This window comes from Perna viridis, chromosome 3 (genome assembly GCF_037379345.1).
Source record: "Perna viridis isolate PV_CMFRI_1.1 ecotype Kerala chromosome 3, ASM3737934v1, whole genome shotgun sequence".
Lineage (NCBI taxonomy): Eukaryota > Metazoa > Mollusca > Bivalvia > Mytilida > Mytilidae > Perna > Perna viridis.
Window position 1 is genome coordinate 30472195 of NC_142447.1, and position 12561 is coordinate 30484755.

The 12561-nt window shown below is 32.0% G+C and overlaps 1 protein-coding gene across 3 annotated transcripts; it reads left to right on the plus strand.

Moving 5' to 3' along the window:
* On the plus strand, positions 1-10302 carry LOC148621820 (uncharacterized). Of its 3 annotated transcripts, XM_088576589.1 has the most exons (5): positions 1-154; positions 533-589; positions 832-879; positions 7412-7490; positions 7884-10302. In XM_088576589.1, the coding sequence occupies exon 5, from the start codon at positions 8029-8031 to the stop codon at positions 9250-9252; it is 1224 nt and encodes a 407-aa protein (XP_088432715.1). In that variant the 5' UTR covers positions 1-154; positions 533-589; positions 832-879; positions 7412-7490; positions 7884-8028; the 3' UTR covers positions 9253-10302. The 3 variants fall into 3 exon arrangements, with proteins under 3 accessions (XP_088432715.1, XP_088432714.1, XP_088432716.1); XM_088576588.1 differs by lacking the exon at positions 1-154 and having other exon boundaries at positions 168-589; XM_088576590.1 differs by lacking the exons at positions 1-154; positions 533-589; positions 832-879; positions 7412-7490 and adding an exon at positions 7524-7624.
* The last annotated feature ends 2259 nt before the right edge of the window (positions 10303-12561 follow it).

The following is a 12561-nucleotide window of genomic DNA, read 5'->3' on the forward strand; positions in this document are numbered from 1 at the left end:
TTTGTTATTTCAGTGCAGGTTGAAATATTTTTGTTCATTATTGCACAATGTGTGTGAATGAATGCAGCGATGATGACGCACGGCTCTAGACTGTCAGACCAATACAATAGCTTGCCACAAATCGATGAAGTCACTAGCTAGAGATATAAGTCAGGTAAGACGTATCTATATATTTATAAGCATGAAAATCTATGACAATATCATATGCACATTATAGCATGTTAAAAGATTTCCTTAGTCATACTGTACGATTTATATCACAGCCTCAAAAACATGTGTTTAGATTCTATCACCTATACCTGTATAATTAGTAAAATACCTGTGTACACTTTAAACTATCTTGTCTATTACTTATGTAAATTATTCATGCAATTCCTAAATGTGTTAATTATAAGTTCTTATTCATTTTACAAGTATTTTGATAATATAAAAGATTAATGCGTACATTTCCAAAAATAAGAAGCCAAGTAACCTGTTCTTACATTTTGTATAATGCATGTTCATGTTTCGACCGAGGATCTTTACTATGCAGATCACAAGTACACTACTGTTGAATAAGTTGATCCGTTAGACCAGTGGACTTGTAAAGGTAAGTTTGAACGTTTTCTGTGTTTCATATACATATTTTAGAACAATCAAAGTTACATAGATGGTATTTAAGGTCAAACACACGACCTCGTACAAAGAAGTGAAGTTATTTTCCCATCGATTTTACCATTATAAGACATCTATATGGTATTGATTCTTTCCAACTTCTTCCAATTAATTCCAGTTCATCACATTCCGTAACATTGAGATTCCATGATATTTATTGAATTTTTATTTATATAGCCTGAAGAATGATGACAGTAGTGTAGAACCACAGACAGCACAAATGAGGTAAATAATCTTATACCACTTATTTATCTTATTATGATGTCCTTTATATTACCCGATATACAATACTGGGCGATTCAGATGCAGAAATAGTCTGATTCATATTAGAATACTACAATAATTCATGTTAAATGTTGTACTAATTTACCCACGAGTTGGCCATAAGATGGTTAGATCTAATATAAATATGAGTACACCGTCAACAACATACCCCAAATGAATATATACATTAATCTACGCACTAAAGACGGTTATTGTTGGGAAACGCTCACAGACCCTTAAGGTGAGATAATCAACACAGTCGGTCGCTAGTACATACTTGGCTCCCCATGAATAACAGCTCCTAATAAAATCCCGATCGTGCCCGACTCTTAACCTTGGTAGTCACGATTACCAATAGCTTCGCTATGTACTGTATTAAAATTCGATTTGCAAAAAGAAAACATCTTCAGATTTGCATACAGCTTTTAAAAAGAAAATGAACCCAAAAACTGAAAAAAAAACATATTACGTAAGAGTAGCGAGATCTGTGTGTAATTATATGACTAGTGTAGTCAATGGTTCATCTGTAACGATTTACATGATCGTATTAGTGTCTTGTTATAAAATTGATTTGGTAATTGAGACTACTTCTTTCTGCTAGTTTTTTTGTAGACGACCCATATTTAAAAAGAATCTTACTAAGCATTCCACCCACATAACTTCTTAAATTTTAATCAGTCAGTTTTTGATCATTCGGTCAAACTATAAAGACATATTTTTGTTAATGTGTTTGATATGATTGGAATCAATTTAGTTATCTTTTAATTGCACACACTTGTCATTACGACTTTGTCTTAACATCTTATCACGACTAAAAAATATTACAAATTTAGTTTCTAAAACATATCAGATTTCTTTTTTAATTTTTACTTCTACTTTACACACAATGTTCGTAAATAAAGAATGATAGTCTTTATAAAATCTTGATACTAGTAAACTTCTACCACACCTAAGTTCCAAAAATTCATTTAGTAGCTACCCAATCTTTCCTGTATTGACACCATCTACCAACAAGAAAGTCGTCCAAGTACAACAGACACCGAAAGTAACACGACTAGATAAGCATATTTGAATTAAAAAACATATATGAAAACAAAACAAAAAAAAACTACATATTTTTTATCAAATTCCAGCCAACATTGTAAAGTTTAGCGAGTCGTGCATGAGTTTGAATTTGGAGGTTCCTTGAAAGAACTATCATGATAAATGCTACAAGACCAACGATACGTTTCCAAAATCAACATACAGACCAATCAGTACAGTTTAATAATTTTTAAACAATCTCTAAAATACTTGAGACCTAAGCCACCGAGTTTTCAATAATAAATTTTATTCTTAGACCACTTATTCTTAGTTAGAAAATGAAACATAAGGACTATATCTTTAATATCAATCCTTATGACAGAAATTGGTAGTTGATACACTTCTTTAGTCAGGTAGTAAATGTGTCATAGTTGTGTTAGGGCCGGCTGTTTTGAATTATTCGAAAAGCTAATATGACCGACAGTGATATAACGAGTGCAAAAGTACATCTTGATTGAACAAGACTTTAGTGTGCAAAACTTGTTCTCCGCATGAGTTACATCTAAATGCGTTCATTCAATTTTGGTTATTCACAATAACCAAATGATTATCCTATTTATTATATTTTCTATATATTATTTTGAAGATTCTCTCCAGAGTTCATTGCTATTTTCAACATAAGTTTTAAATTTTGTGATCATGGGACCGATATTCGATTTGTTGCGATTATAAAATCTATAGAATGAAAGTTTAATCAGTCATTTATGAGAAGCATATGTGAACAAATAGAATTTTGTCTCATTTTTGTTAATTTCACCATACAACGGTCTGTCAGGAATCCTTAGTCTGCAAAGTTCTTAAATTTCCCATAAATGATCTCATATTTGCAAAATCGTGGTTTTTTTTAACGCTTGGTTTGACGGTTTTACTATCTCGCAACGTTGCAACGGAATTTTTAATACCAACATTGTGTAAAATAGATATTCCATTCATATCAGAGTAATTTACTTGGGCTACCCCTTTTTTCGCTCAGGAATTAACAAACACCGGAATGGAAACCGTGAAAACTGCGTTATATGTTATGATATTTGATTGATGTGATTATTTCTGACGATTGGCATTGATGTGTCTGATGTAGTGCATATACAATGACAACTGAAATATATTTGACCTATCATATTGTTCGAGTGACTACAAGATACTGATGCTCTTTTTTTTTTTTTTTTTTTTTTTGGTTGAATGTTTTCTCAGTCAGAATTTGATTAGATATTTTTTTCTACTTCTTTCGTATTCATAGATTTTGAAATCAATAAAGCATTTAATGATGTATTATATGATCTGAAGATACTACTGTTTGTTTCAGTAACGGTGATAAATATTTCAATGATCTGACAAATCAATACTGGCGAGATTAATGCAATAGTAAAATAAACGCCATTCAGTGTATTGTTAATGGACTTACTTACTTGTCCCTGGTTCCTGATAAATAGGTTTTCTCAGGAGACACAGATTTTGTCTTATCAATGCTACATTTGTTCGATCCATTTTTCGAACTATCAACAGAAGAACTATTAAAGATACTCATGGTAGTTATAACTATCCGTAGTCTTAAATTTTCGAACCTTGCATTGTTTTACAATTTTCGCTTTTTATGAAGGATTTAACCATTGTTCTAGAAAGTGTTTAAAATTAAAGATACAATATCATTCTTAAAAAAATAAAATAATATTAAATAAACAAAAAAATACGCTTCAAATGCTGTCTCTTACAGTTAATTTATTTTTTTTATCGTGGGTATAGTAATCAAGTTGATCCAAAATTAGCCCAAAGTTAATCATAAAAATCTAACCAAAATTGAATTCATTGGCTTCTTTGATATGTACATTTAGATTTATAAATGTAAGCCCGTTTTCATGTTTTAGCCATTTACTTCGATTTTGATGTCTCTGTATTGTCTTTTTGACGGGTTAATGTCGTACTTCAAAGTTTTATTTCTGTGTCAGAAACCTATGCTTTCTCAAAATATTTTATCATTATCAAAATGCTTAATCGTCATTTGAACATTATTCAGTTCGACCAAAATAATATATTGGTATATCCGATGATAGTATCAGCGTATTTTCAGACTAATATCAATGTATGCGTGTTTTCTATACGAGGAATTTAAAAAAGACCAAGAACAAGACAAATGCGACACACAACATTATCATATGGCCGTTTTTGCATTACTTAGTTTAAAAGAGTAATCAAGGGAACCAAAATTCTAGCGGAAATAAAAAGAATGTAATCCACGGACAAAGACCAGACATGGAAAACAGACAAACACAACAAAGAACATATAGTAACTAAAATAATACATACAAAGTAACAAAAGTAAATAATGAGCAAATCCAATAAAAACTGAGAGCATGGACCAGGTGCACCGGTAGAGTAAGCGTCCTTTGTTTTTCTAGAAACACCCACCGAGTTGCTCATAAAAAGTCAAGTCCGGGGTAGACGAAAGAGAAAAGAAAAACTATGATCGACACGTTGAACAAATCAGTTTTCATGGTGCAGATGGATACATCGTAACGATCCACGAGTTCATGATGACGACCATAAAACTTCTGTAGTGATGACTTCAATCTTGTAGCAACATAATCCTGTTCCAGAAGCCTAATTGTAAGAAGTCTAGCGCGATTCAAAAAGTCTGCGTAGTTACGCAAGCTCTGGCATAACGTATGAGTTGTGATATGAAATACAATCATCGTCTTTGGTACAGAGATCAAAAGAAGATAGCACAGATTTATGTTTTTCCACGATCTCTTCTTTGGAGAGTATAGTGGCAGTATAGGTCTTACCACTGGTATTATTTTCTACGTCTACATCTGATAATAAACATTGGATGTAATATGTTTTGCAGACAAAACAATGTTGTTTTGGGTTTGGCCTGCTGGTACGACAACATATTTGTCATGTATAGTAGACAATGTGTTTTGCTACATCGGAGTCTTTGAAAACTGATGTAGCATTGACACTCATTGTTCTACTTAAAAAAATCATCCGTTTCAAAATTCAAGACCTCAAGGCCTTTTCCCACCCTGACAGAGAATCAATGTCTTCTTGTTCTCGTTTTATCCATTTTCTTGCGTAGTCCTCCACGGCATCCATAAGAACTTTAAAGTTATAATTCCAATTTATCTCGAGGTTCTGTTAGCCTTTTATAAATGAAAATTTTGGATACAATAGGTGAAGTATAGGAATATGAAATAATCGGTATTGATTTGTCCTTGAAATATGGGGGAATTTTGTTGGTAACGTTCTTGTGATGGATGATGTTAGGTTAGGCAAATTAATTGCATCTATACCTTTGTTGACAAACGGTAGTGGAAGAAATGATTTTTTTTCTTCATTTTGACCTTTTACACAAACTGGTTTAAAGAGTCTGTGGAAACCAATATCCTAAATGATGGCAACAAGTCTGTATAATGATGAGGTAGGTTCAGAAACAGGAGTGTCAAGACTTGTTTTGTAAAGGAAGTGTAGTAGACTGAGAGGTATATAATAGTTTAGTTCGAATGGGATGAAGTCCAAGAGGTTTTTGTATGAAAGGAAGAAGACCATCTATGGAGACATCATGCATCTTAGTTGAAGTATAGTGTCGATGGCCATGACTCCTTTTCTGTCATAGATATTTGTCAAATAAATTCATCACATTTATGTTATTGTAATATTGGTTTGAAAGGTTTCTTATACTTTTGATGTTGTCATTGCACCCATAAGGTATTGCGGTACCTAGTCCAGTAGTACCTATCCAGTATTCCTCTCTTTCCCTACGATAGTTTTTACTTAAGATGGGACTGTTCGTTGGATGTTATTTGTTTTTCAAGAATACGAACTTTAATAGAGAGGATTGAATAACCTTGTTGATTAAAATGTTTATAAACTGTCGGGACTTTGGTAGTATTAATTCCCGAACGATGACCGCGCATTCGTTTGTCTAATCGTTCTTGTGTTTCACCGACATATGCTGGACCGCGTAAGCTGAATTCTGTTCAATATATTAAGTTAGTTGATTTGCAACTGAAGTCATCTTGACATCGTGTGTGAAAAGTTTTGTTCATAAGGGCACTAGTGAAGAAAGAGTCGGTTATTAGTGTTGCAACATATTAATGTTGCATGTTTTGCAATTTTTAATACCACATTTTGATATAGTACAATATAGTTCGTCATCGTTGTAGTCAAATATATCATTTAAAGTCACTGAACATATTACTTTGAAATAGTTGAAATATTTTAAAGAGATTTAAAAAAAAACTGTTAATTTTGTTTTAACTGACCACCATTCAACATTTTCAAAGGTAGATGAGAACAATCATTGGTAAAATAGCTAACCAGATCGACTACCAGTGACAATAAATATACACCTTAGCATTCTTCTTCGTAATATAACATGATGTAATTTGCAAGTTAAAATATCAGGAAATATTCGATATTATGTAATTATGTGGAAGAGTAATCAAGGAAACCAAGGTTATAGTGGTAATCAAAAGAATGCAATCCAGGGACAAAGACCAGACATGGAAAACAGACATACACTACAAAGAACATAAAGTAACTAAAATCATACATACAAGTAACAATAGCAAATGAGCAACTCGAACTCCACTAAAAACTGGGAGCATGGACCAGGTGCACCGGTAGGGTAAGCGTCCTCTGCTTATCTAGAAACACCCGCCGAGTTGCTCATAAAAAGTCAAGTCCGGTGTAGACAAACGAGGAAAGGAAAACTATGACCCGTTGACTAAATCAATTTTCATGGTGCAGATGGATACACCATAACGATCCACGAGTTCATGATGACGACCATTAAAATTCTGTAGTGATGACTTCAATCTTGTAGCAAGCAATCATTCCTATGCAGTTTTATAATATCAAAACAAACATACAGCAATGTAAATTACTCTAACACCCCATCTCTGTGTGCGCTCGTGCGCGTGTGTGTATTATTTTTGGATTTGCAAAGTTTTATTAAGAAGTGTACATATAAAGTCCCAGGTTTTATTAATTCAAATAGTACCTGCTGGGAAAGTGGCTAAAGACTTTTGTAATTATATTTCAATAAGACACGCTTAAATATCTTATTATTTTGATAAAACCATGACTTTGTTTCAAAACCAACCTCTCCGTGATTATCAAAGATCTATCTTTCTGCATAATTATACGCACATTAAAACACTGACAACAGGAATATATATACATTACAAGTGCTAAATACCAACATTTAAATCCGGTTATTGAATAGGATATCAACATGATTATTATTCTATGACAGACAGATGACCCTAAATAGTACCTCGTGCTACCCTTACAAGTTAAACCGACAAGTCAGTAATAAATTACAATGTATTCTATTGTCATTTATTAGTATATTAAATATTTAAGTTCATTTCGGTGAAGTAATTAAAGGAATTATATTTTATTTTTACAGGAACGAAGAGGTAATTAACACCAGATTACGTCGCATTTCATGCTTCGTTGCATTTAAACTCTAGTGCATGTCTTGAAAGGTAAGGAGATATATTCAAATATCATATAACCATTTTGAAATGACATCCACAATGTAAATTTCCGTTCATTTCAAAACTGAAGACAAAGTGATAAGATAAGAATTTGTTCATTCAAATTGTAAACAAAGAAAGTTGTAAGTTATTTAGACAAATACAAACTATAGCTTCCAGTTTTGTTTTGATATACACTAATATTGTTTAACTTGTAGTGAATAATACTGAAAAGGACTGAAAATATGCTGTACCAAGAAAATTTTCATAACCATATTTACTTATAGAAAATCAAGCTCAAAGTTCATCATTATATTACAAGGCAAATCCATATAGTCGAATAGGGAAATAGTAAATCTTATACATTAGGTATTAGATATTTATATATCTGTGTATTTTCAGAAAAAAAGTTTTGAGTGCTAAGTGTTGGAAAACCAGGAAGATGATTTTTATTGACCGTGGGCTATTTCATCTTTACCAGTAATGGTAACATGAGTTTAAATTCTGCAAAGCATGACACCAGATTATTTATACCAGTATTTGGTAAATGGTGCGTCTTAAAAGTATGGACGATATTTTTAATCACAAGGTGAAACATCGTCGAGGCAGCAACAAACACCTGCGAACTATGGTGAGCAGTTTAGTAACCAATCTTGAACATTTCCAACAAGAATTGGTTGTCGTGGTAAACGACATAAAAGATCTCATGAGTCAAATTGATGACATATCAAATAAACTGGACATTAAATTTGGTGATAATTGGAAAGAAGACACGGAGAAAAGCCCAGAAGTATCACCCCGACTTGCAGCAAAATCTAACGTGAAAGACAGGAATATTAATCACCATTATGTTAATGTAGAACTAATACCAAAAATTCAGGAAATTGAAAATAAAATAAAAATGAGGATCACTTCTAAAGAAACAACTCAACATTCCATATCTCTTGACACTGAAAAGAGAGCTAATAGACCAAAAAGTCTTACAGATGAACCTATTAATAAACTCGATGTGGAAACAACTTGTTGTATTAGCAAAAAGGAAAAACTTGATAAAGTGTTAGATTCTTTAGAATCACCGATGCTTGATCTCTCCTATATTGGTATGGCTCCTCCGAACAACAGGCCATGTTGGGGTCGCTCTATATCTCTTCCTCTTACTGATGGTATATGTAATACCTCCTCATTAAATCCCAAAGAATTTCATACAATTATGTTTAAACCTGAACATGAAAAGTCAATAATATCTCCCACTGCCGTTTGTTATGCAGAATTGAAACACCACTATGTCATGTTAAATAGTTCCAATTCGTCACCTGATGACGTATTTTATGACATAAAAACCTCGACACCAACGACCATTAAATCACCAGATACTTCATCTTTGATCTCAAACATATCTATAGATGGAGATATATACGAAAGAAATTTGGACCATGAACTGGAAAATATAATAGAAACTTCAGAAGATTCCTTGCATAATGATTCATCAGACATTACAATGGAAACAGGTAGCAACGCCCATTCAGAGACGTTTTCAGATCACGCTGATGGTCAATATGACGCCAGCACCTGGACGTCGTTTAATTTAAGTACTTCTAGGGGTAGTTCCGTCAGTTATGTCTCAGATACAACATCAGAGATAATAAATGACAATTCAATGCCACCAATGGGAAACATATTTTCGAGCAGTATGTTGGCCAGGAAATTAAGCAAACATGTCGAAAATGATTTGGTTGATCTGAATCAAAATGTAAAGCATGACTACAGTTAATTTTTTTAACCTTTATGTGGTTTATGTATAATACATACCATACTTCATTTGATTCATGATTGTAATTAGTCCTTTAGAAATAAGTATTTAAAGTCGTGTGCTAAGAGGGATAACTCAAGTCTAAACCTTAAACAGGCATTTCAGCTGTACTTGTTCTTTCTCAACTACTTGTGTGCAACTTTAAGAACTTCTACAACAAGACTAATATTCAAATTATAAAATACACGTAGTAATCATATCAAAAATGAACTCAAAAGGAAGGCAGGAAAAATGGTGAAGTCAGAAGATGAATAGAATTAGCATTGTTTTGAGAAACCAGGCAGTTTCAATGATTTGGTTGGCACATGGTAAACTTATCCCAGCGAATGTTTTGTTCCAATGTAATGTAAAACAACTTATCATGATGACAATTTCTTTATCAAATGTGGAAGATTCAAAACGTATGATCAATGTTTCCTAGCAAATTCACTAAATTGTTAACAGATGAACAGTTATTCTTCTTCATTTAACATTTTGTTGTGTTTTCAATGCAATTTATTTCATTCTTATTTTAGTAATTAAGAAAACAATTTCAATTAACACTCCAGGAAACGTGAGAACAAGCAGAAAAAAAAGTATTTAAAAAAAAATCGTTAGTAATGTCTGTGTGTCAAGTTCGTTATATCAATTCGAAGCCCAAGAAGTGTTTATATGTAAAAGAACACAGAAATAGCTCATTGTCGAATAACAATATGATTAAGATGCAAATTCATCAAATCATGAAGAAATGGCAAAAATTTTCATCGGGCTAGAAATATGTATACAGATAGTGTCTACATGGTTTAACTTTAAATTGACAAATATTCGACAAAGGGGAAATAACCCCAGATTTTATCACAAGTATTACTATTATACGAGTATAAAGTATGATACTGAGTGCAAATGATATAAAAGTTATACGTTTTTCATGGTCAGTTGAAAGGATACATAAACCACTGTCACCAGGGATGCTAAAATTGAGGAATATAAAACAAATGACGATATATTTAATAAAAATATTTTTAAATTTCAGTTATCTTAATAAATTTATTGAAAATTAATTTTTTGCAAGCTACAGTGGAGATAGGTTTAGTATAATGGACACTATCAATCATAGTCGACCTTTTTTATGTAATTCATTGAAGTGTAATATACATTTTTACATTTTAAGCTGACGATAGATACCTGGCAAATACAATGTTCGTAAAACATTTTTAATTCAAAGATAAAAATAACTCGTCCCATGTTAAGCAGACTATAATTATAACAAATTGATATAGACATTTTGTCTTTCTTTTGAGAATGCATTAAAACGAGGAACAACTTTAATTTGCATAAATCGTATTACAAAATCATCTTATTTTCATAGAATCCATTATTAGACAAATCTTTAGAGAATGTAGTGCGATGTGTTGATTATTTAAACATATCTTGTTAAACAATAAAACCTTTCCATCCAGGTGGTGAGCATATGGGTGTCAACTGCATCGTCGTACGTTTTGCTGGAGGTCCGATACCTAACACGTGACCACAAAACCAGTGACGACAGTGATCACCATGCCCTTGTAGCAGGATGTTAATCATGATCATATCAAAGTTTTTTATTATGACATTAGAAAGCCTTGTTAATAGAACAAGTTTTACCAGTCAAATTGATTGTAGCATTTTATTTCATTGAAAAGATAGAATTAATTACAAATAAAAGCTAACAAAGAAAAATTTCGACGTATGTTCTATTATGTCCCCTAATGGAAATAATTACTAGAAACATTATATTGACTCAATGAAATTCTTAATTATTGATACATTCTAAATAAAATCGACTGAATATGGAGCCAGTTGGTACCAATAACAGTTTACTAAATGTTATTTCTTCATTCGTTTGACATTCAGACCGGTTACACAAATCGCTGCATTTAACAAAAATGCTTTTTTAAGTCGCTTATATTGTAATTTCAGTACTTTATATTTTTATATTTGCATATGATTTGCATAATTATATATCTATACTCCACGTAATGCGACAGATATGTGCCGTGTTTACCACCATAACGCCAGTGTCCGATTTAGGCACAGGGGCTATATAGGTCATATACATTAGCAGGGCTCCGATATCTATGAATATTCGTTGCCAGTTGTTTAATCTGGTTCCTAATCTGGTTCCCTGGTCAATATCATAAGCGACTCAAAAATTGCTACAACGTACCTATTAAAAATATGTCTATGGGTGTGTGTGGTTTTTTTTTTTTTTTTTTTTTTAATTGTTTGTTTTTATTTTGTTCCGATTCGAACGTAGGGGCTCGCTACAGTTGACTATATATATGTCATATATATTAGCTGGACCCCGATATCTAAAGGCATTGCGAGTTGTTTAATCTAGTTCTGGGTGATTAAAAACATTTGGGTAATCGCGGTTACGAAAGAGTACGCAATCATATCAAGGAATACAAGATTTTAGTAGAGTCACCCGATTTTACAGCATATCGCATTCGTGCCACTTCGGATGTTGAAAGTAACTTCAAGCCAAAATCAGTGAAAGAGAATAGCGACTTTGAAGACTTCAGTCTTTGATTTTAAATTGATTAAGAAAAGCGTTTTTTTATCGAAGCTAGCACAGTACATCTTATTACTATGTTGATGTAATACTTAATTTTATTAATTAAAAAACCATCATTTTCTGAACAACTTTAATCAATTATTGTTTATCATTTTCTATGCAACTTTATTCTTTTATTGTTTAATTTGAAAGTTATTAATGACGTATAAAATGTAAATGAATGATGAAGCATTGGAATGTTCTCCATTTTTTTCTGTTTTAAATTTACTTTTACCATATTGATGCAAAACAGAAATTTATTTGCCTAATGTGTATAATTCTTTTAAAATTTGTAAGTCACATTTTATATTTGTTTTAAGTTTATTTTTTACAGTGTAGAAATAAGTGGCAATATTGCATACACAAACAAGGGGAAATCCATAGAAAAATAACAACACTCTAACACCAACGGATGAAAAACAACACAAGTGGAAAAAGTATACTCAAAAAAATATGAAACTCTACGAAGAAGTCGAAATCTATTGACAACCAATTCAACTTACTTAGTGTGCAGCCTATATTTTTCTTTTTTACTTATTTTCATAGTTTCCTATGTTTTCATAATTTAAATTAAATTTGACTTAATGCCCGCTGACAAGAATTATGTGTTCTAACTAATGAAAGTTAGATGCTAACTATTTATTACTTAGTACTAATCTAAACGCCAGTGGAATATATCTTCTGAAAAATTCTGC